The sequence below is a fragment of the Electrophorus electricus genome, chromosome 24 (assembly GCF_013358815.1).
Source record: "Electrophorus electricus isolate fEleEle1 chromosome 24, fEleEle1.pri, whole genome shotgun sequence".
NCBI classification, from domain to species: domain Eukaryota; kingdom Metazoa; phylum Chordata; class Actinopteri; order Gymnotiformes; family Gymnotidae; genus Electrophorus; species Electrophorus electricus.
Window position 1 is genome coordinate 802,501 of NC_049558.1, and position 24,119 is coordinate 826,619.

General features: G+C 43.7%; 2 protein-coding genes and 1 long non-coding RNA gene across 4 annotated transcripts in view; 2 read left to right on the forward strand and 1 right to left on the reverse strand.

Moving 5' to 3' along the window:
• The window catches only part of dgkaa (diacylglycerol kinase, alpha a), a 27,217-nt gene extending 17,190 nt beyond the window's left edge, over positions 1–10,027 (forward strand). Inside the window, exons 13-24 of the mRNA XM_035522337.1 lie at position 1; positions 442–515; positions 1,694–1,768; positions 5,410–5,495; positions 5,935–6,024; positions 6,649–6,809; positions 7,224–7,288; positions 7,995–8,085; positions 8,287–8,464; positions 8,770–8,887; positions 9,438–9,498; positions 9,776–10,027. The exon at position 1 is cut by the window's left edge and continues 86 nt beyond it. Of these exons, the coding sequence (XP_035378230.1) occupies position 1; positions 442–515; positions 1,694–1,768; positions 5,410–5,495; positions 5,935–6,024; positions 6,649–6,809; positions 7,224–7,288; positions 7,995–8,085; positions 8,287–8,464; positions 8,770–8,887; positions 9,438–9,498; positions 9,776–9,853 (1,078 nt within the window). The 3' untranslated portion in view covers positions 9,854–10,027. The remainder of the gene's footprint in view (positions 2–441; positions 516–1,693; positions 1,769–5,409; positions 5,496–5,934; positions 6,025–6,648; positions 6,810–7,223; positions 7,289–7,994; positions 8,086–8,286; positions 8,465–8,769; positions 8,888–9,437; positions 9,499–9,775) is intronic.
• Positions 10,028–10,112: 85 nt separating this feature from the next.
• On the reverse strand, positions 10,113–13,031 carry LOC113587245. The gene is made up of 3 exons (XR_003411718.2): positions 12,868–13,031; positions 12,568–12,677; positions 10,113–11,804 (listed from the first exon to the last, which is right to left on the reverse strand). It is a non-coding gene; the product is annotated as an uncharacterized LOC113587245 (long non-coding RNA).
• On the forward strand, positions 11,820–23,202 carry tamalin (trafficking regulator and scaffold protein tamalin). Of its 2 annotated transcripts, XM_027025813.2 has the most exons (8): positions 11,820–12,110; positions 14,505–14,557; positions 15,433–15,487; positions 18,010–18,112; positions 19,665–19,758; positions 20,414–20,480; positions 21,198–21,264; positions 21,661–23,202. In XM_027025813.2, the coding sequence occupies exons 1-8, from the start codon at positions 11,904–11,906 to the stop codon at positions 22,203–22,205; spliced, it is 1,191 nt and encodes a 396-aa protein (XP_026881614.2). In that variant the 5' UTR covers positions 11,820–11,903; the 3' UTR covers positions 22,206–23,202. The 2 variants fall into 2 exon arrangements, with proteins under 2 accessions (XP_026881614.2, XP_035378231.1); XM_035522338.1 differs by lacking the exons at positions 11,820–12,110; positions 14,505–14,557; positions 15,433–15,487 and adding an exon at positions 15,497–16,254.
• The last annotated feature ends 917 nt before the right edge of the window (positions 23,203–24,119 follow it).

A 24,119-nucleotide genomic window follows, 5' to 3' on the forward strand; every position in this document is an offset into this window, starting at 1 on the left:
GGTAGGTCTCCGCTTGTGAAACCCCATTAAATACATCCACTCTACACCTGGTGTTACCACTGCTGAAAGGAATAGAGCTTGTTGCTCTTCTTGCTTACGTATTTATATATTTGTGCTGTGTATTTGTCAGTTATGTAGTTATGAATTTGTTTAGTTCAAAAGATGAGATGTTGCAAAAATCATACTTTTATCAACTCTAAGTAGATGTCAGCTAGAGTGACTAGCTGCACCTTTCAGTCCTACAGTGATGTCAGAGTACTCCTGACTGTGAAATACAGTGTTGTTCATTCTGACGCTTTGTTTTGGATAACAACAAAAGCAGGCAGGACTTCAGGAGAGACTGCTCAGTATTCAGGAGAGACTGTTCAGTATTCTGGAGAGACTGCTCAGTATTCAGGAGAGACTGTTGTGTAACAGAAAGCTTGTTGTCTTTTTACACAGATCATTCCTATTCCTGACACTCATCCTCTCCTGGTGTTTGTGAACCCTAAGAGTGGAGGCAAACAGGGGGAAAGGTGAACCCCTTCTTGAATACATCCTTTTAACACTTCTTAAATGGACATTTTAGGATAGTTAATAATCTAGAATGCAATTAAAATATCTAATTCTTGAAGCCTACAGGAGTTATAGAATATCCTTCTAGAAGGCTGTCCTAAAGGAAGAATGTTGTATGTAATACAGAGCGAACAGTGGTGAAATGTAAACATGTAATAATGTTAAAGAAATGGGACATTAATTCTGCTCTGGGAATTGTGGCAACTGTTAAGAAAAATCCAATAATTGCAATGATGTTGTGCAGAGAAATCAAACTGGTAAAACTTGAGAAACATGTTGAGAGTATTAACTGATAGGGTGTGAATTTTGCTTGTGAAAATGTGCTTAAACAAACCCTGCTATATGAAATTAAATATGAGTTTATAATTGAGGAATTGTAATAATTGAGGAAACAGTGAATATTCCAAAGATATGGCAAAAGGACATGAGACAGAGCTAGCAGAGAAGAGTTGAGAGAGTTTCATGGTGCGTGACAGGCTTGAAATTAATATGAAATGTGAAACTTGATCAGTGAGGCTGCATTCCAATCTACATAGTTCCTATGCAGTGCCCTAATAAGTGCCCTACACACTACTCCCATGTGTGGGTACTGGGAACTCAGTTGATTGAGTCCCTTCATTCGGAATGTCCTACACACACAGATAAACTCTTAGTCCAGTTTATTTGTTGCTTCTGGATAATCCGCCAGCCAGCACACTCAACTCGCCTGATTCATTGTTAAACTTTCTCCAACTTCCTACATAGTTATAAATCATTATACAATTCTCCATGTGCAGTATGAAGTTCCCTTCAAACTAAATGTTTTCATCTCCCTTAAAATGACAGAGTTCCTTGCCTAGTCCAACTACTTTGCAGGGAACTGATTCATTCATACTAAAATGGTGTAGAATAGAAATGCACAATTTCAGACACTGTCTAGCTTTTTGTACCAATTTGGTATGGAATCTTGAGTTAATTTATCTTCTGTACTATACTATACTTGCCACATACTCCGAGGGCAAATAAACTGAGTACATTGGTGTTGGTATTCTGTCGGCAAGACTAAAATATGTAAAAGGCCTCGATATAAAATGACTTCTATTATAAAAATGAGAAACAAGGCATGTTTTGAATCACAGAATTACTTTTTACATTGCAGAGTTCTTCGCAAATTCCAGTACTTGTTAAACCCTCGACAAGTTTACAACCTGTCAAGTGGTGGACCAGGACCAGGGTAAGAATTCCTCCATCGAGGCTCAGATTTCACTTTATATTAAAGTACAGAGACATGGAAGCAACAACATAGCAAACTGAATTTCCAGTTGATTCTCTATGTGATGTATGAACGTCACTACCTGCCGTGCACTGTTAGGCAGTTGATTCTCTATGTGATGTATGAACGTCACCGCCTGCCGTGCACTGTTAGGCAGTTGATTCTCTATGTGATGTATGAACGTCACCGCCTGCCGTGCTCTGTTAGGCAGTTGATTCTCTATGTGATGTATGAACGTCACTGCCTGCCGTGCACTGTTAGGCAGTTGATTCTCTATGTGATGTATGAACGTCACCGCCTGCCGTGCACTGTTAGGCAGTTGATTCTCTATGTGATGTATGAACGTCTCTGCCTGCCGTGCACTGTTAGGCAGTTGATTCTCTATGTGATGTATGAACGTCACCGCCTGCCGTGCTCTGTTAGGCAGTTTCTCTATGTGATGTATGAACGTCACCGCCTGCCGTGCTCTGTTAGGCAGTTTCTCTATGTGATGTATGAACGTCTCCGCCTGCCGTGCACTGTTAGGCAGTTGATTCTCTATGTGATGTATGAACGTCACCGCCTGCCGTGCTCTGTTAGGCAGTTTCTCTATGTGATGTATGAACGTCACCGCCTGCCATGCTCTGTTAGGCAGTTTCTCTATGTGATGTATGAACGTCTCCGCCTGCCATGCTCTGTTAGGCAGTTGATTCTCTATGTGATGTATGAACATCACCGCCTGCCGTGCTCTGTTAGGCAGTTTCTCTATGTGATGTATGAACATCACCGCCTGCCGTGCTCTGTTAGGCAGTTGATTCTCTATGTGATGTATGAACGTCTCCGCCTGCCGTGCTCTGTTAGGCAGTTGATTCTCTATGTGATGTATGAACGTCACCGCCTGCCGTGCTCTGTTAGGCAGTTTCTCTATGTGATGTATGAACGTCTCCACCTGCCGTGCTCTGTTAGGCAGTTGATTCTCTATGTGATGTATGAACGCCACCGCCTGCCGTGCTCTGTTAGGCAGTTGATTCTCTATGTGATGTATGAACGTCACCGCCTGCCGTGCTCTGTTAGACAGTTTCTCTATGTGATGTATGAACGTCTCCGCCTGCCGTGCTCTGTTAGGCAGTTGATTCTCTATGTGATGTATGAACGTCACCGCCTGCCGTGCTCTGTTAGGCAGTTGATTCTCTATGTGATGTATGAACATCACCGCCTGCCGTGCTCTGTTAGGCAGTTGATTCTCTATGTGATGTATGAACGTCTCCGCCTGCCGTGCTCTGTTAGGCAGTTGATTCTCTATGTGATGTATGAACGTCACCGCCTGCCGTGCTCTGGTAGGCAGTTGATAAACATGCAGCCGAGCATTCAGTGAAAAATGGTACGACATGAAGAGATGACAAGGCAGGAAAAAGTGAAAGCCTTTACCAGAAATGAAATTGCATCTATCAAGTGAAAGTGGCTGTTCAGACAGAGGTAGTTTGGAGCTAATGGAAAGGTCAAAAAAACTGTCGAGTCAAGTGCATGAGAGACTGACAAGTTAACCGGATGGCAGATGGCATCTGTTCTCTTAAACAAACTGGAAAGTTTAAAAAAAACAACACTTGTTAAAAATTTTATTAGATTTATTTATTTATGATTTGTCAACTTGCCTTAGTTGTAACCTAAGATACAACTTTACATTTTAACAAAGACTCTTAATATAAACTTAAACATTGCGGTGGGACAGTTTGTGTGGCTCATATGACTTTGACATGTAGCCTTCCAAAGCACAACATTGTATCCAGGCCCAGAGTGTCCCCCAAACCCACAACCCCACCGCCTCAGCCGTCCCAGCAGGCAATCCGTGGCTGCATCAAAGCCTGCGCGTAGCCAGCAGACAAGCCCACGCTGTTCTGGATCCTGTTTCAGCTGAGCTAAAGCACATGAGCACTTTATGCAACGCCATGTGCAACTGCTCTCAGCAGATATTAAAGTGGTATGGAGGGGCTGACCTGGGATTATTGATACCATCAAGTACCAGCAGAGATACTCAAATTAGAGGATGCAGGATTGCATGGAGAATATTGCCATTGGAAGAAATGTGAAGTTTAAGAGGACTAGAGCTCCCACTGGAAATACCCATTATATACAACAAAGAAGTTACTCTGCTGCAGTGGTTGGGTCACTAATGTAGTCTGTGTTCCACACATCAGTTCCTGCCAGGATCTGACACCTGTTCCAGTGGTTGGGTCACTAATGTAGTCTGTGTTCCTCACATCAGTTCCTGCCAGGATCTGACACCTGTTCCAGACAGGCAGAGCTTTGAGACACCACTGACTGTCTGGATTAGGTGTCTTAGATGATGATTGGAGCTAAACTGTACAGGTTTGTTGAGGCATGCCATCACTAGGATAATCACTTTGAAGAACGTCAGATTCTAGAACTGCTCCATTGGAAGTTTTTATGTGAAGACTTGGTGTCGACTTTAGGATTGTTGTCCCATGTTGTGTATAGGCCACAGCGATTAAGCAGTAATAATTAAAAAAAATGATTACTCATTTGATTAAACTCATGCCTTCATTCATCAAGAAAACTTGCCTTGGAACATTTTCTTTCTCTTTATAGAATTGTTGGAGGTACAAAATCCATTTTCTGATTAATACTGTGTAGTAATATTAACCTTCTTCAAAGATCAAGACACCTTTAGAAATGAGTGAAAAGCACAGTAAAGTGTGTAATGAGGATTCTCAGTTTTGTAGCATGTCCTGTGGTGGAAGTGACCATGCTGTAGATGTATTCCAAAGAAACATTCTAAGATCCATGTCTCACTTAGCTCATGTAGTCTGGATGGTACCACATTTACTCACTGTACTGATGGTGAAAAAAAGCATATGATTTCCCAAAGCAAATGGTGTATATTCTGGTCATGTCCATTAAACAGGACATCTTTTCAGATAATGCCTGTGCATGGGTAAAATGTGAAATCATTATTTGGTCTAAGTATTGTGGTATTAATCTAATTCCACAAAGTTTTCCATACCTTATTTGAAAATTTCAAAGATTAAAGCCATTTCAAAATGAGGCTATTGTATATTTGTTGTATATAAGGTTGTATATAAGGTGCAGTGGTAGCTTAGTGGTTAAGGAACTTGACTTGGAAACTGGTTCAAGTCCCATCACTGCCATGTTGCCACTATTGGGCCCCTGAGCAAGACCCTTAACCCTCAATTGCTCAAGTCGCTTTGGATAAAAGTGTCAGATGAATGTAAATATATTTGTTGACACGGAAAGACATATTTTATGTTTATCAGCATCACGCTTATCCGCATATCATAGAACATTTATCCTCACACTGTCTGCTCTGGTTTTCTATGGTCTGCTGGAGCTGCTGTTGTGTGATTCATCGCAAACAATAAATGCAAAACTTACTGAATTAAACATTTCGTCACTTACAAGACATCAAGAAAGTTAGTTATTTCCAGAATTCACTATTTTACTCTGTTTTTTCTTTAATGTTGTTATTTACAGAGCAAATCTCAGCATTTCTCTGGGTTTTTATGTTGTTTTTAAACTGCTCTAAGGATGTAGACAATACTTTAGTCTCTCATTATTTTGGACTTTTTCTTTTCCTTTTCCACCAGGTTATGTTTCTTCAGGGACCTTCAGGATTACAGAATATTAGTTTGCGGAGGTGATGGAACTGTGGGTTGGATCCTTGATGCCATAGGTTGGAATGAAGTGTTTTTACCTTAATAATCTTTCACAGCGACTCTAATAATGCTTTAGTGTTGCTCACCCGTAATGCAGGAGAAGCATTACTTGTCTTGGCCACCAGGCGGAACCCTGTATACGGCCTGTTGTAAATAAATGCCTGACTCGCCACAGTATCTTAGTGGAATGTTTATCTGCCAAATATATGCAGATATATGTAAATTTATATTTATATGCCAAATTCATTCTGGAAAAATATATTGTGAGAAAATGGAATAAAACATTACTAAATATTTTTGAATTGCCAGACATTTTACTGGTACGATAAGCTGAAGCTTTACGGCACTTATTTGAAGTATAACAACCTTTGACCAAAACAGTGCTCTTTTCTTTATTCTAATATGCTAATTATTTCCTCCTGATTCTTTACCTATGCTCCACTCGACCACTGACAGATAAGGCCGGCTTGCCAGTATGTCCCCCAGTGGCTGTGCTTCCTCTTGGCACAGGAAATGACCTCGCACGGTGTCTAAGGTGGGGAGGAGGTAAGAACAAAGAAAATAAGCCTAAAATGTATTTACATTAAGTAATTGTTGTCTTTGAGAAAACGGATTCATTCTTGTTTGTCTCTACATGTTGGCCGTGCTCCTTTTTGATTAAATGTAAATGCGTAGCACAGTTTAAAGCCCTAAGAATGATGTCACACTGAAGGACTTGGGATTTTTACAGTACTGACACTAATTATTTTTAAAGGGGAAACCATGGCTCATAAAATTCATAGAAATGTGATGTTACATTTTACATTCTTCTAAGATGTGATTCTAATATGGGATTGTAGGATTATGAACTAAATATTTTACATTTTAGTACTTCAGGTTTAATTCAGTGTTTCGCAGCCCTGCTCCTAGAGTACTTCTGTATAGTTCTGTTTTTAATCCCATGAAGGGTTTTTCAAATAACAGAGGTCATCCCGAATAAAAACTGGGAAACAACTTTAAGATATAGAACAAACATATCATACTTGGAAATGCTTGACATCTGTTTCCTTTGTCTACAGTGTAAACCTTTACTAGCATGTCACCATACATAGAACAAATACAGGTCAGCATGTATATTTATGCACATGCATCTTGCATATTAAGTGTGTGTGGTTGGTACCGTGTCTGCAGGCTACGACGGCGTGGACCTGAGTCGCATTCTGAAGGAGATCGAGTACAGCACTCCAGTGCTGATGGACCGCTGGAGTGTCCAGGTGGAGTTAGAGGACAGCCAGGAGAGAGGAGACCCTGTGCCTTACGAAATCATCAATAACTACTTCTCCATTGGAGTGGTGAGGGACAGCCGCCATGACACGCACCCTGCCAACACATACGAGAGACAAGTGACTTTACTGTCACTCCAGCTACATACAAGTATCGAGTGAAAGGAAATCTAGGTCCTCCAGGACCATGGTGCAACACAAACGAACACAAGTGTGAACAACACCAGCACACAACAATGAACACAAAACAGAACACTGGGCAGTACACGAGTATGGATGTGCAAAACGTTGTAACAATACCATGAAATATAAGTATTTAGCAGATATGATTATAGCACATATGAACACAGCAGTCACTGAGGTGTGTGTGCTTCTGATTAGCCTTATGGATTTTGCAGTCTATCTCCAGCTCTGTGTATGTCTGTAATATGTCTGCTCCATCACTGTAATTCAGTATATATCTTCTCCATCTCTGTTTTGAAGGATGCCTCGATTGCTCATAGGTTTCACACTATGAGAGAAAAGCATCCACAGAAGTTTAACAGCAGGTGAGCAACGCGTTTCACGCCAGTCGGGACAACATCAGCTGAGAACCTGCTACAACTGTGTTTATATGCCATAGCATTGCATAAGTAATGTTTTCTTCCCCTTTAATGTTATTGTGGGTGATGTGTTGCTTACCTGAGTTTTTTTTTTTTAATGAGCTGCTATTATGTGGTGTTACACGAAAATGAATGATTCATAATCTGTTCATTCATTCATACAAGAATCACAAATTATAAACTAAAAATTGCAAATAATTAACATAATAACTGGTAATTTTGTCTGTGCATTTACCAGAATATCATTATACTCCAGAGACTTATTTAAAATGGAGTGGTTTTGTTTTGTTAATGTTTAGTTTACTCCAGATGTGTGTCTTAAGCTGGTGTGGGAGGCTCAGAGATCCTGTGTGTTGTTACAGTGGGAAATGATGTGATATGTTTGTGACTGAGCTATAGGCTTCTGTTCATGTTTCTATGTCCTTTCATTATTGCTTAAGTGTCCTTCTACTCATGTTTACCTGACCTGTTTTTCATTTTTACATGCCCTTCTGTTCATGTGTACATGTCCTGTTAATGTTTAAATGCCCTTCTATTCATGTTTAAATGAACTTCTATTCATGTTTAAATGCGCTTCTATTCATGTTTAAATGTCCTCCTATTCAGTTTACATGCTCTTCTATTCATCTTTACATGTCCTTCTTGGGTTCAGAATGAAGAACAAGCTGTGGTACTTCGAATTTGCCACGTCAGAGACGATTTCAGCTTCCTGCAAGAAACTCAAGGAGTGCCTCACCATTGAGGTACAATCAATGCTTTTGTGAAGTGTTTGTAAATAAGCCGTAATACCAAATATCCAGGAATGCAATTAACTTAATCATTGTCTTTATATCCTGTAGAAGGTGAGTCTTAAAATTGCAAGAAAGGTCACAAAACTGAGTATTTACTGAGTATTTACAGAGAAACAGGGCAGCAGCCAGTAACGTCTGTCTGGTGTTGTCTAGTGTTGTGGCATTCAGCTGGACCTAAGCAACCTTTCTCTGGAGGGCATAGCTGTCCTCAACATTCCCAGCATGCATGGTGGCTCGAACCTGTGGGGTGAAGCCAAAAAGAGTGACCGAGCTGGCCAGGAAGTTCCTGAAGTCATAGTAGATCCAGAGGTGTTAAAAGTCAGCCCTCAAGGTAGAATCAAGGACTGGGATTCTAATTTTGCATCTAGTCATGCTTCTCATACTGCCACTGTTTGAGACACATGAATGAAATATGATGTTTTCAAAGGTTGCATGTATTCCAGTAAAATAAAAAATACCCCCAACAATGTACTTAAGAATTTTGAAATGAGAACTTCCTAGTAAAGAATGTTATATGATTATAGCATTTTAAGAGTCAGTTCTGTTCTTGGTGTCTAGAAAGAGTCATGTAAGATTTGTTGAAAGCGATCCCCCTCCAGGAATGGTTTATTCCAGCTAAGGTCTGTGTGCCTTCAGACATGAGTGACGAGCGTCTGGAGGTGGTGGGATTGGAGGGAGCCATGGAGATGGGTCAGATTTACACGGGTCTGAAGAGCGCCGTGCGACTCGCCAAAACCTCCAAGATCACCATCAGGTGAGTGGTGTACCAGACCCAACCAGGTCCAGACACTGCATCCTTTACTCAATATAACACCCACGCATTCCACAATAAGAGTCCAGTCAGAGCAGGGTGCTTATTCATGAGCCGCATGCCGAGGTATCTGACCAAGGGTTTTGAACTGCACTTCTCAGACTAGACACACAAAGGATTTAGTGCGTGTATTTATAGTAATAAAAGTCTCTTAATCTGGTTAAGGCACTTGAAAGTAGATTCAAGATTGAGAAATGTGTCAGTAAAAAACAAGCTGAGGTGAAGGTGCACTGCAGTGTTGAATACCTCTCTGTGTGGTTGTGGAACAAACAGGCATGTTCAGGACTGTTCATACCACTCTCTGCCTGCGCATACGCAGCAGACATTCGTTCACACCTAAGTCTACATAAAGTGGCGCTTTTCATTTGTCGTGGTTTCCAACGGTCCACGATGGACCCATAACAAACAAGTCAGTTTGCCCACATGCTGTTAATCTTCTAGCTTGGCCATATCTGCTCTTGTGTTCTCTGTTCTAACACGGATTGTGTGACAGGACAAGGAAGGCCATGCCCATGCAGATCGATGGCGAGCCATGGATGCAGCCTCCGTGCACTGTAAGTGTCAATTTCCAGTTTACTGTTTACAATTTACAGCTACTTTCTTAAAGATTTGCTGTACACATTATCCTGGGTACCAGAGTCTTTGTTTAGAGTACTTGCATGTTTAATATAACTAGTTATAGGTAGAAGAGCTGCATACGATGCTTCCAGGCTAATATATTATAAGTAATATATTACTAATAAAGGTTGTTGTAATCCCTCACTTCCATGAGTATAATCCATGTTGTTCCTCGGGACAGTGTGTGATTCATGGTGTGCTTCTCTTCCACAGATTCATATCACACACAAGAACCAAGCCAGAATGCTGATGGCTCCTCAGGCCAAGTCAAGCTTCTTCAACCTGAAGTAGCGCCTCCATCTCTGGCCCCAGCCAGGCGAACCCCTGCGCCTGTGTGGTCAATGAATAGCAACTCGCACGGACACTGAAATCAATGCGTCCGTGCAGCCTAATAGAAGTGTGTGTGTGTGTGTGTGTGTGTGTGTGCGTGTGTGTGTGTGCGCGCGTGTGTGTGTGTGTGTGCACACGTGTGTGCGCGCGCGCATATGTGTGTGTGTGTGTGTGTGTGTGCGTGTGTGTGTGTGTGTATAAGTAAGAAAAACGCTCAGCAAAGCTTCATTTCAGTTTTAATCCCTCATCTGAGGGTTTGTCTGAGGTGTTTTATCTCCTTCTCAAGTTGTCATACATTTACCTCAGTGGTGTATTGAGAATGCCGTGTTTAGTTTAAAATAAGTTCCATGGTACCATTACCGGACTACAGCATGTGCCTGTGCTCCCATTGGGTGGTCTGGATTCCACATTGCACACGCACTGCTCTGCACAGTAGTCCGGATAAGTGCCGTGGTGATATGCACTCGCTCTGACATGTCTGCACAGATAGAATAGTGCTTTGGTTTTCTAACTCTGAAACAATGACCTCAATCTTATGTAGTTACAGCAAATAGGAATAGTTATGAACACCAAGGTTTAGACCGGCTGTACTAGATCAGGGATCAGTGTAGGTCACTAGGTTAGTGGATTCAGACACACCAGAGTCTGAAGAGATTGCCAGCACAGCCAGTAATTTATTTGTTCTTAACATCTTGACTTATGTTTAAACCTGAAATGTGTGGTGTATTATTTAGGTACTGATCATTTTAACTGAATGTTCAAAAAGGATTTCGCCTGGTAACTTTATTAGCAAGAAATTCATGATTCACTCTGTTAAAACTGACCATCATACCATGTCATTTAATACATTTTAACAGTTGGAATGTTTGTATAGGAACAACAACAACAATAATAATAATAATAATAGTAATAATAATAGTAATAATAATAGATACTTGTGCTCCTTCTTCTCTTAGGTTATGGTAACGCATAGGAGGTTATGTACAATTAAACACAACAAACTGTATAAGCTCAAATAAAAGCTCCTTGCAAAAGTATTGTGAGTACTCACTTGTAATGCACATATTTTGTAAGTGTTGAGGGTTACAGTTCTTGACTTTCTCTAGCATGTAAAATCTACTTATCTACTGCCAGTGAGGCTCTATTACTCTTTGAATTGCTGTCCCTGTTGTGACTGAATAAATATAGAAAAGTGTTCAATTGACGTCCCATTCGTGTTTAATACCCGCAGTATATTTGTGTGCAAATGTAATTAAAGATTATCTGAGATACGTGGAATTGACAGTGTTGCCTCATATTCTCGCACAGTAGATGGCGCGATTGGTTGAGAAAAGCCCTCAGGATCGTTAATACCGTGTCCATGCTGCAGTCTGGTTCGGTTCAGAATTTAACGGGATAGCGTACTGCTTAGGTTAATGACCTCTTATTACTAAACACTTAATTCGCTCATTGTTTGAATGCAACACCTGAAATGATAAGCGCTGAATTTACTTGTGCTACTGGAACGGAATCTAACGAGTTATTAAAATTAATTAGACAATTTTATTTATTACCATGGTTGGTCTACTCTAATGATTCACTATTATTATGGATACTATAAATTTAAACAGTAAACTTGAGTTGATGTGTATCAAGCTTTCTAATTATATGAGTGGATGAAGATAAAAACCAAGCTTCATGGATCGATTTTACAAAGTATGTAGCTTTTAACTGTGACTTTCAAATCTTTCTTATGGCTCCTTGGAATTTAGTTTTAATGTTATCTGATTTATGTAGTAAATCATAAAGTACAGTGAAACAAAAGAAAACAAAAAACATCCAATCGGAGCGTTTCGGTCGTCAGCCCCGCCCCCATGGGCGTTTCGATCGTCAGCCCCGCCCCCGTGGGCGTTGCCTTCACCCGTCCGCCGTCCTAAAGTTGAAGAGTTAAAGTTGAGAATTAGTTGCTGAGGGGTAGTGGAGGCTGTTCATCGCTCGTGGGTTTGTACATTTAACTTGAGCACACCGGATTATGAAGAATATGACTTTTCGGCGAGTCAGGAAGCTGAACTCAAACGAGCCAGACAGTGGATCATGTCAGGGCAGTGGGAATATCTACTTTTCATCCTCAAAATCAGACAGTTGTAGGACCATGGATTTACCTTCAGGTTCTTCAGAAATTTACAATTACAAGACCCTTGCGTATTCTGGAGGAACACTGCCAAGAAATTTTAAGAAGGTAAGGGGCAGGTTCATGAAATCCACCGGTTTAGTTAACATGTTTAACGTTACCAATCTTAAACATATAATACTAATAACATTAAATAAAAGTCGTTTTTTTGTAGTATACTCTTTAAAAAGTTGTTTCCATCACCCATTTCACTGTTTGATTGTCTTCTTGGTTCTATATAAAAGTTTAGGACCGTCGAAAATGTGTGTAAAACCTTTTAAAACCTTATGTGGCTGTTCACTGCAGTGCCTATGGGTTTATTTATGGGCTTAATTATGCGCTGTACTGTGGTTCATTAGACTTCATTAGAAACAGCGACATGCGCTTGTCTTGTTGATGTGGCTTGTTACGAGTCACGAAAACAGCTATTTTAATCAAATGACAAGACAGGTTGTGTCCAGATTTGCAGTTGGCTCTGGGGAAAAACATGTAGCACATCTCTCCCGGAATCTAAACAATTTCTCACCTACATCCATGTGCGCGGGAGGCATTCACACCTGTTCCACTATTTGCATACGTTAGCAGCACGTCACGCCGTATCTGCGAGCCTGTTCTTCCCACCCACTTAGTTGACGCCTGTGTGGAGATGTATGCACGCATAAACATCGCACGTCATGACTTTCACAAAGCGGGACTTGGGTCTCAGGTTTCAAGATGTGCAATAAATATTACTCACAAGAGCTATTCATCTCTTGCGTCTCTAGCGAGCCTGTGCTGTGCTCGGCTGTAATTTTTAATGTCGTGGCGCTGATATTTGGTTACTCACCGTGGACATCTGGATCCACGCGTTACTGGCGTTCGTGGTGAAGCCGTGGTCTTGATGCCTCCAGCTCTCCTCAGACCACCCACACACACTGCTCTTGACCGGGGCTCTGACCCTCAGCTTGGCTGACGCACTGTAAGCTGTACAGGCCCGAGTGGAGAGAGGGTTTTTTTCTCTGTTTGTGTATCACAATAGACCCCACTGTGTGACTGCCTGAGCCTTTTGATGAGGCTTCTGAAGTACAGTGACTGTATTTTGTATTCTGCATTATGTGGATGTGACGGAGGCGCTTTTTTTTGCGTCACCAGTGGAGAGTGAATCGCCATGGTGACATGGGGTCATGGTCGGCAGTGGGGTCCAGACTGTAAGCTTGAGTGCCTAATATGTTCTGTCCCCTCTGATGCCTCAACTGCAGCTCTCTTGGAGAGTCACCTTATTGTGTGGAGTTATTCCAAGCAAGTGTGACCAATGCAGTTGCTGAAGTTTAAATGACCAAAGAAAAGGTTAAATTGGTGCAGGACAATGAATAATTTGTTCTGTTACTCTTCTCAGGTTAGAGTCTGTAGCCCTCAGTGCCCTGTTGTTGTGGTAGGGGATTAAATATTCACTGGCATTTAAACATTCAGCTGCGATGGCAAGCAGGGGACATAGCCACCAGCTGCTGGGCTGCGCAGTCTCATGAAGAGTCTGCTGTGGTGCAGCCCACCTCAGACACCCACACCAGCCTCCGGACCACAACAGAGCATTGTTTGGTGAAGGGGTTTGGACCCGAGACGGCCGCCCCCGGGGAGACGCTGACTCGCTCGCAAATAAACGGAGTCATTGAAGTGACCACTGAAGGGACGATTCTGGAAGTGTAGGAAAATGAAGAAAGGCAACATTTTTACTAGTCCAGAAGGACTCTGGGATAAAGTGCACTTTTCAGAGGAACAACACTCTGGGCTATTGAGGTAGAACAGAGGTGAATGGAGTTCAGTCAAAACAGACATAACGTGGGGTGTAAGATCCAGCTTCTTTGCCCAGTAGAGACTGGGTGGGTCTCAGCAAAGGTTTGGCTTTACATCAATGCTGTTATTGTGATGGCATGATGGTACCTCCTGCATACAGCCAGTTCTGTGAAAAAAACATAGTGTGCCCTTGATTGCTGGACTGCTATGGTCCAGTCATGTCAGCTGCACCATTGAACACGTGTCTAAATGCTGATGACTTGTGAACTCCAGACGACACGTAGATTTCAGATACCAAAGCAAAAATGGCATGTGACACTGGGGCGAAAGCAGACAGACGTGCATTTCAGGTTTTATCTGCTATGTCATCAAAGCCACAAATGAACTTCAGTATCGAAGCACGCAAACACACTATGCTTAAATAAGTGCATTCAGAGAGTGAAACCAGTTGTATAATCCCCACCACACTCCAGTATCCATACCCAGCGTGATAGTCTGAGTGGTGGTCATGACTGCTCACACGAAAAGCTGATTTCCACTGAGATGTCTGGGTTGTTTTGCTATGGTGGTGCAAGCCATTATTTTTAATCTTAAACCTGCCTCTGGCAACACCTCTAACACAACAAACAAAAAAAGAGCCTGAATTAATTAATTTAGAAATGTTCTTTGTTTCTCTCTCTCTCTCTCTCACAGAATGGAGGACTACAGAAATGGAAGCCCCTTACTCAACCACCAGAACCAGAAAGGTAAGCCTGCCTCTTCTGTCTTGATCTCCCTCTCTCCTTTCACTATGATGGGCTGGATGTGTCAGTCATTTCCAAACATTAGTGAGGTAGCAGAGTGACGTAGTATATGATCATCACAGGAATCAACCTTTTCAAACAGAAAAGTCCCTCTCGTAAGACTTCATAAAGCTGTACATTTGGCCAGAATCAGGTTCTCAGAGTATTTTCTTCTGCAGTAGGTACTCATGTGATCCAGGTGTTTAAGGTACTAACAAGTGATGAGAGACAAAGCGTGTGTCGTATACGAAATCATGAACTTTTCTTCAGAGACCAGCACAATACTTGACTGTGTTGACCACTGGCCATGAAGAATCAGTCAAAAAAAAACAAAACTGAAAAAAAGTGAGTCTGAATAGTATCCATTAGATAGAGCCTTGTGTCCTTCCCTTCAAGCAGTAATGGTGCTGTGTTCCATACTTGTGCTGAAACCCTCTGAAGCCGTAGGAAACTGGAAGTATATTTTTGATGAGGAAACTGGGCCTTTCGTTACAGACGCACCCATGTTTATTGTGTTCTTGGAGCAGGTTTCTGCATTTAGTCCAAACCCTCAGTCCTGTTTCTACATCATCCCATTGGATTTACTTCTGTTGAAATCTGCTTCCATGTCACACAAGCATTTTGACATCGTTGTGATCAGGGTATAGAAGCAAGATCACGTCTGTAACCCAATGCTGGGCCAAAGCCACACTTCAAATTCTGCTGTAAACTGATCACAGATCTATGAATGTTGTAGCAGCTCTGATCACAAGAGTTAAAATCCCAATAAACCACTGTTTATTCACTATTATGACAGTTTCTATCTAATCAATGCTTTGTGCTCTTTTCTTACAATTTAGGAAGCTTGTGATCCTAGAGAAGAATGAGGAGGAATCATTTGGCTTTGAGATTCAGGTAAGAAGATTCTCTTTGAATTTGAAGTTTAATTTAACTGAGACACAAAGATGAGTTCATCTTGGAATCTGGCAAATTTAGCAGGTTTTGCAAAAAAAAACAAAAAACAATAACAATCATCCAGCACACAGTGAAGGGGTGAAGGGTTTAATGTTAAAGTGAAATGACTAAATTATTGAATCAAAATAAAATACAGGTAAAAGCAAGTTTAATCTGTTCCTGGATGTTATTTTTGGTCTTTAATGGGACTTCAAAGATTTTGAAATCCACACAACCTGATTTAGAATAGGTTACAGCAGCGTTTATCTGACCATAGTTCGTTAAAGTAGACAAAAGCTGGAGGTTAACCAAAGAATGCATTTAGAAGTGATTGTGGTTTAATAGATAATGGTGTCATTTCCCACATTTTTGTACTGTAGCACTCGGCACAAAATGGAGCCTGTACAGTGGTATTTCTACACTGGACTCCTGTTGTTTTAGCCATGATGTTCTTGATGGCTCAACCTCTTTCCTCCCCCCATATCTGCCTGGTTCTGGAGCACTTGTGCTTCTCACGCCTGCCCCTGGCCAGAACACCACTGCCTGACTGAGCATGTGCAGAGGAGGGCTCTGTTTATATTTAGCCACGGACGGTCCAGGCCACTGCCGGTTGGTGTACCCCTCCTTTCCTGCATGTCCTTCTGGTTCAGGATGTGACATCAGGACACTGCCTGATTGGAGGGACAGGGGCCTGGATGAATGGTCTCAGGATGCGAGACCTCAGTCAGGTTGGTTTTCACTGTCTCCCGGCGGTAGCGGGTGTGGTGTATGGCCGCTCTCTGGTGGCTATGTAAACCCTGCTGTTTTGCATGCTGTGAGGAAACGGTTTTTCTGAGCACAGACAGATGGGTCCTCCCATTCCCGCACCCTCCAGGAGGAGATGGTGAGGAAGTGAAGGAAAGTGGATGATTCCACACACTTGGAGATGCTCTGTTTTGAAATTTTGTGCTTTGTCAAATGCTCTCCATGTTGGAGGTTGGAAGGTTGGAGGTGTGTATTGTTTCTTTTCTGTGAATCCCCCCTCTTCCCCCAAGAGTGGGGAAATTCAAAGAGACATGAATTTCCCCCCCCCCCCACTTGTTCAATGGCATGCATGCGTTTTTCAAGGTGAGGAAGTCGGTGAAGTGCATCTGAGGTTAGTCAGGCTCACCTCCCTATGTGACTAGCTGCAGTTTGAAGACGCCCTCTGCTACCACATGTTAACCACAAGCTCATAGCTGGGACTTAATGCAGGAAATGATCTGTATAATTCATGCTTACTGTTTCTGTCCCAAAGTCTTTTTTTATTCCAAAATTAAATGGTGAATGGTTTCCTTTTTTTGACTCACTTTCAAAATGATACCTTCATTATAATTGGGCACTGTCTCTGCTGTATCGCCAGTGTCATGTCAGGTGACAGAATTTCTAAGCCAATCATCAATGAAAGCAGCAGGGCTCATTTGAATCCACTTTTGATCAAACAAAGTATTCCTGGTGCCAAACAGAGCAGTAAGCAAATGAGACCTCTGGGCAGCGGCCGTGTCTCGCGTGATGGCCATGGTGCGCCCTGCTCGCTACTTATTCGCACTGCAGCAGGAAATGTGTGTGGAGGCTTTAAGATTAAGATGACAGGGCCTCTCTTCCTGCGTTGTTATCGCTACGTGGTGTGGGGCACAGCTGCACGGACCCTCATGCCCACCAAGCACAACTTTTGATAGACCAGCTGTAGCACCTCATAGCCCTGGCTGCTCTTCACAGGGCCATGGCACACATTCTGCCCTGGGCGTGTTGGTACTCCTTGGCTTGCTCTTTTGGATGTGTTCGCGGATGTGCCAGGGTGTTGTGACCCAGGAATAGGCTGCTGTTACTACGGGATAAAAGTCGTGCAGTTGTTATAGCACCAGTCAAGTAGCAAACTGAGGACAGTAGGATGGCCTGTTCAGCTGCGTGTAAAAGGACCGAAAACAGAAGTGTCAGAAACAGGTTTCAGGTTGACTTGTTAAATGAGGATGTTTTACATGTGAGCCTGAGGCTCCTCCCGGCTGTGTGCAGGTGGCTGAAGCTGTCACTCGAGTTCCATCACGCAGAACTGTGACGAAGTGTGGAACACCCTCGGGCCTGTGTGCATGCCGTTCGTTTTGCGCTCAGATGGCACAGCCCTTAATGGCATTCCACATGCTCTGCCATGTGCTTTATAGCTTCTGCGTGTCAGTTTGCTGTTTCTTAGTTACCCCCCCACCCCCCAGCTCAAGCACATCCAAATGGGTTGGAGTTTTGTTGGTAAAACAATGGAGTGGTCAAAGCCACTCTCAGCAAACATGAGCAGGTCTCTTCTCAGCTTCTGCCTCACTGTTTATGCACCTAATCCCTGTGCAAATCTGCTGACATGGCAACGCCTTCCGCACATGAGCTGGTTGCCTTTGCTTTTATTAAACACAAGAGCCAGTTGCATTTTTCCCTTGTTAATATGTTTGTTTGTTTGTTTGTTTGTTTGTTTGTTGCAGACATATGGGCTGCATCAACAGGATGAGAACTCGGTGGAGATGTGCACCTTCATCTGCAAGGTCCATGAGGACAGTCCAGCCAAGCTGGCTGGTCTTAAAGTTGGTAAGGATGTGAGAATTGCATCACCACATTGCCTACTGTGTGCCTAAACCGCGGTTTGGGCCCCAGGCTTGAATAAGGGGACTTGCTGTTCAGGAGTCTGAATAATTAACATTGCCGTTCCTCAGGCCAGATGGAAGATGTTTCTTCCTTTTAAATTTCTAGACTGATCCTGAGCAGATAGGATGCTACAACAGTGACTTTCATTTTGGGAAAGTACAGACACAGAAAGACTGTGCCGTAGGGCGACAGACTTCAAGCCTGCCCTACCCTGGAGGGCTTCATCTGTCACCGTGTCAACACAGCAACAGATGCTTGTCAGCCTAGTGTTTAAGGAAGTGCAAATAGCACCTATGTGTCTACCTGTTTTGCAGTCAACAAACCAGGCCAAGTGGTCCAGGAGCCACAACATGTCTGGTGCTGGACAAACCTTTGTCTCACAGGGACTTTTTCCTGTGGTGTAGGAATAGTGGAAGCAGTCAATGGCCAGGTGTTTTGGTCATGATCTCGGTTCCTATGCCATCACACACTAGCATTGTTCTAATCTCCCAGATTTGTCCTGACCGTTGTGCTGCTCTATCTGGCTCCTGAACAAACAGATCTGTATGTTTATTCAGGGTATTTACCATACAGTAACTCCAAGACATTCATACACATGTCTCTTTTCCACTGTAATTTATACAATGACTCTTAAAACCTGATTAAGGGTGTGATCTTTACTCATTTGGTCTTCACGCTCTGTGACTGCGTTTTCTGTTAAGTTTGAAGCTCCCTCTGAAGCCTCTATAGCAGTTAGTGCTTTCTGTTTAATATCCTCTAGTAGTGGGGGTCAGCTGTGTGTTGTTTTTCTGTAAACATGGTTTAGCCTTTATAATCTTGGGATCTTGCCAAGAGTTTGTATAAGAACATGGTCTACTGGGACTTTCCAAAGTGCTGACACATGGAGGAAGTATATTAATGAACTTTGTATACCTTATTGTCATATTATCTCCTTTCTGTCTGATCTCTGGTCAGCTGCACCTAACTGTAGTAATTTGAGACCCAAAGCAAATTGGTCTCCATCAGCAGCACAGCTTGGTCCGCATGCCAGTCAGTTTCAGGTCCAACATTCTGGGCATGTTTGTTCTATTGTCCTCCGTGGTTTGCCTCTTAGTGTGACCTCATCAAATCTGCCAGAAAGGCCCGTGGCCGTGGAATATCCCAAACTCAAAGCGTTCCAGTGTCTGTGCATTAGGGAAAGCCTGAAGTAAACTAGATTACTCAGTTTGGTGCAAAAGGAAGCTGCTGTGTGAGGGAAGTAGAGCAGTCTTGTGGTGCAAGTGCTGGGTGCCCAGGGTCCGTACAGCAGGGTCAGCTTTAAGGCATGCTGTCCTGCTCTCTGGTTCACCCACACCCCCATGCATGGAGTCTCGAGGCTCCAGCCTGTCCCATCATCCACATACGTGTCTGCTGTAGCATAAAACTTCACACACACGTTGAACCCCGTGGCATCAGCTGAGGCTCCTTCCGGCCGCGCCGCTTTTTAATTCTGCTTCTCCTTCTCACCCACTCACAGGAGACACCATTGCTAGAGTGAACGATTCTACCGTGGAAGGCTTCCGCCACAAAGACATCGTCCAGCTCATCAGATCGTCGGGTAACACCATTAGGTGAGCGCATGCAAAAATACAAATCTGCATCATGTCCAAATTATTCAGCTTGGTCTCTACTTGTTTTGTTTTTTCTTCATTCGCATAAATTCTTAGCTTGGTCAGGTTTGATTTAAAACCACACTCTCACAAGCAGAGGTGTAAAAGATAGCAGGGCTGTGAACATGACCTGTGTTTCTGAGCTGATCAAGGGGAATGTTGTGTGAAGTGCATGAGCAGAGCAGAGAGCCTCCCTCCCTGCCTGCCTGCCTGCCTTTAACACCCTTCACTGTAAATGACAACGTTATCAGCCCAGTAAAACAAAGCTAGGGTCAGGCCACCCCATCCCCACCTCGGACCCCACCCCTCCCAAATAAAGGCCAATATCTGTGTCACCAAAGTCAGACGCCGGTCTCGAAATCGGATACATGCGGGGGAGTTGGTGCCTTGTAAACTGCAAAGCTTGGGCCCAGACATCTGTGGTCTGGGCTTTAACGTTAGATGTTAGAAAAGGCTATGGAGCCTCTTAATTGCATTCAAGTTTGTTTTGCCGCTTTGGCAGGCAGTACGAATGAAGCGAATCAACATACACTGCTGCCTGCAGTTCAGTACAGTCACAGTACTATAGCTGAGTGATCTACTGGGTTCTTTTTTTGTTTTGTTTTTTCTTTTCAAGGTTGCAGACCGTGTACAGTGATGCTATAAGAAAAGCTGAACTTGAGGCCCGCCTGCAATATTTGAAGGTAAGCGTCTAACTGCTGTACTCGTGCACAGACGTACTCATACATCCAATAGCTCCACTCCACCGGGACGTCTCGTCCACACGCTCACGCGGCTCGCCCCTTTCTCCCCCGTCTCCCCGTGGCTTGCTGCGGCTGACCCGAGAGGTAACGCGAGCCGGCCACTGTCTGCCCCCCCACACACACCTGTCGCCATGCCTCTGCCCACCTAATTCCTCGTGCCATGCCAGCGCACAGCTGAGCGGGTCAGGACTCGGGCGAGCGCCGAGCAACACTCGGCAACCAGGCAGCAGGAGAGGCAGCCGAAGGGGAAGCGGGTTGAAATGCTGGTTGTGCCACGTTGTGCTGTCCTCACCAGGGGGCATGGCCCAAGGCCATGCCTTGACTACAGCTCGTCAGAAAACAAAAATCCTTCTGCTTTTGTAATGGAATAAGTGGAATGTGTTTTCTTTTATGGAACAAACACGAAGTAGCTCAGTATGTACTGTCTCTAGCCATAGTTCCCAAGACGTGCGGCCTTAGATACGGTACATGCTAAATAAATACTGACATCCAAGCAAAGTATAATGGATACAAAGGTAGGAGTGTGGCAGCCATGTGCAGCGTCCTTGTCTAAAGAATCCCAGTCATGTGTTGTAATGTGAAGAGCCTGTAAAGGCTGAACACGTTAGCCGTGGAACTGCCTGCACTGTCTGACATCCTTCTGTTGTGTCTTCACAGCAAACCCTGCATGAGAAGTGGGATGAGTACCGCTCGCTGATGGTGCAGGAGCAGAGGCTGGTTCATGGTGAGCCTTTTTTGAACGCATCTGTCTGGGCCTCGTGTTGAGCCGTTAGGAAAGAGCATGAAGTGCATGCAGGGCTCAGTGGGTTTGTCTGTAGGAAGCAGTCCTATAAGACTCGTGAGAGCGTTGCTGCAGCTGTGTGTGTGTGTCTTTGTAACACACACACACGCATGCAAAAGCAGAGCTCTTAACTGCTGCTGCATAACTTGTGCTAACATGTGGATCATGTTTGGGTGCAGATGTCTGGTTAGTGGCTCCACAGTTAGTGCCACTTCTTGATTGATTGAGCCCTGTTCTGCAGTCCTGCTAGTGAATCAAGTGCTTTAATCGCTGACTGATGTGCTGTTTGAGCCGTCAGATGTGGAGAGAGCCTGTCTAATGCTCAGTGTCCCTCCTCAGGCATCGTGTTGAGTGACGTGGCGTTGTACGAATCTCTGGAGTCTGCAGGCGTGTATGGCAGCCTGGGTGCCCCAAGCCCGCTGGTGTCACGCACCTTCAGCTGCTCGGGCAGTGCCAACAGCAGCGTCAGCCAGCTGAGTTCAGCTACAGGCGACGACGACCCGCTCTACCAGACCTGCTTCTACCGGGCCGAGGGCGCCAGTGAGGATGGCTGCCGGGGCCCTGCCGTGGGTGCGGAGGACCGGTCTCAGCGGACACGGTCTCACTTTCTCCGGCCTGCCAGTGAGCTCTTTGCCTCGGCCAAGACGTCACTGGTGCGCAGTGCCAGCACACGCAGCTACCTGAGAGGCACGTCAGGGTCGGAGACGTCGGTGACATCGGCATCGTCGGTGGCGTCGGCGCCTCCCGGAGAGGGAGGTAAGCGCCAGTGCGGTGGTCTCAGCTTGCTGCAGCGGAAGCCCAAACCCATGAGTTTCAGACGGAGGCTGCTTAAGTTCATCCCCGGACTGAACCGGCCCCTAGAGGAGGAGGAGAGCAAACTGTGAGTCGCTCGGAGACTGGGTGCTGTGCACCAGGGACACCAGCGCAACGTGCCAAAGAGCCAAACACCAATGAACAGCTTCGAGAAAGAGATCATGATGAACCAAGAATGAGGCCAGCCTGGCCAAAAAAGATCAATGCTTTCTGTCCATCTTAACTCAGGTCAAAGGGACATTTCACAAGAAGGGACAGTTGACATGTTAAGGTTTTTTTTAAAATGTATTTTAAATGTGATTTGGACATTTATATTAGATTTGATTTCATTTTCATCTCAATTTCTTAACAAACTTAAAATATACTTACAATTTCTGGAAGTGCTTAAGTATTATTGCAATATTTTCAAATGCCATCCATTCACTCAAATTGATTTCATTTTTTCAGTGCTTCATTATAAACAGCAAGATAATATTTTACCTTTTTGTAAAGTATTTAAAACAACTGGTCAGTACTTTATAATAGTTATTGTAAATTCAGAATATTAAATCTGTCAAATATCTGAGACAAACTGAATCATTTCTGAGGGCTCAGAGGATGAATAAAGCATTCAAGCCATTCAAGCCATTCAAGACCAAATTAGAAATGGGGAGAAAAAAAAGTTGTAAAAAAATCAAACAGCAAAGAAGCTAAGAAGTGTAACTGGCATCCTTCAGACTCAGACGTGCGCCTGCTTGCTCTCCAGCTGACAGTCCAACACCTCCATCACTGCTGCCCCTGTAGCGTGTTCTGCACTCTTGTTAAATAAGTGAACCTTTTGTATATATTTTTGTTTCTACAACGCCATTTTTTAAGTTATTTATTTATTTTGCTTTCTTTGTTTAAGATGAAGGATATATTTTCTGTTGGATTTTTATCTTTTGGCTTAAATTGAAGAATTCCAAGGACCATTTAGTGAGTGAGGACATTATGCCAAAAGAGGCGGTTACATGTGTACACGTGTATTCTGTACTTTGCGAATGCGGCGATAAAATCAAACCTCAAAATAAACGTATGCTATCATCTGTTCCATCTTGTCCTGTCCTTACTTTACACGTCATGTAGGCCTCTTTCTTGCTATTTGTGTTCAGTTGCATTTGTGCTGTTCTTTGGTTTCTCAACACCAATATGTATTTCACACACAATTCCTCCAGCATACTTTATATGTAGCATCATAGCAAATATTTTGCAGACATTCTTACTATGCTGGACATCCATGTGCAACAGTGTATTTCTTTTATGCTTTTATAACCTTCACTCTATCAAATACATCTAATTATCTCTCTCTCTCTCACACACACACACACAGAGGGAGGGAGGGAGGGATGTGAGGTAGCTGATGGCATTCCTCTGTTTTGGAGGTCAGGGCTCAGGAGGCCTGTGGGTAGAGTGAGATGAGGTCGTTGAAACATTCTTCCAGTCCATGTTAACAATGTGCATCATCAGAACATGTGGCTAAAAGAGTGACCCCCAAATTCCAAGCCCTGTCTCTGCTATTCTCTTCCTCCAGGCCAGAGCTGAACCCCACTGGCCTTGGAGTGCACACAATACTGCATCTCCATGACACCTGGAGAGGGTCCAGAAGGCATGGTCAGGAGGGCTTTCACCTCGGTATCGTGCCTGACACGGGAGGTCATCCACAGCCCCCCTCCTTTTCTCAGACTCCTGGTCGTTCCCACATTGTGTTCGCCCACAGTGGGCCGGCTACTAGAGGCCTTTAGCGTGCTGTATAGCCTCCCTTGTTCTACTGCACTATTGTCTGCTAAATGGCAGGAGAGAGGGGGTGATTATACTTGGGTCTGTAAGAGTGCTCAGCAGGAGCTGGGAGGGTTCTGAAGGTCTGAACGCATAACGAGGACCGTGCAGGTTTTGTTTGTGTGTGTGTGTGTGTGGCACTAGTGTTAAAAGCGGATTTGGGTGTGGGTGTGTGTGTGTGTGTGTGTATA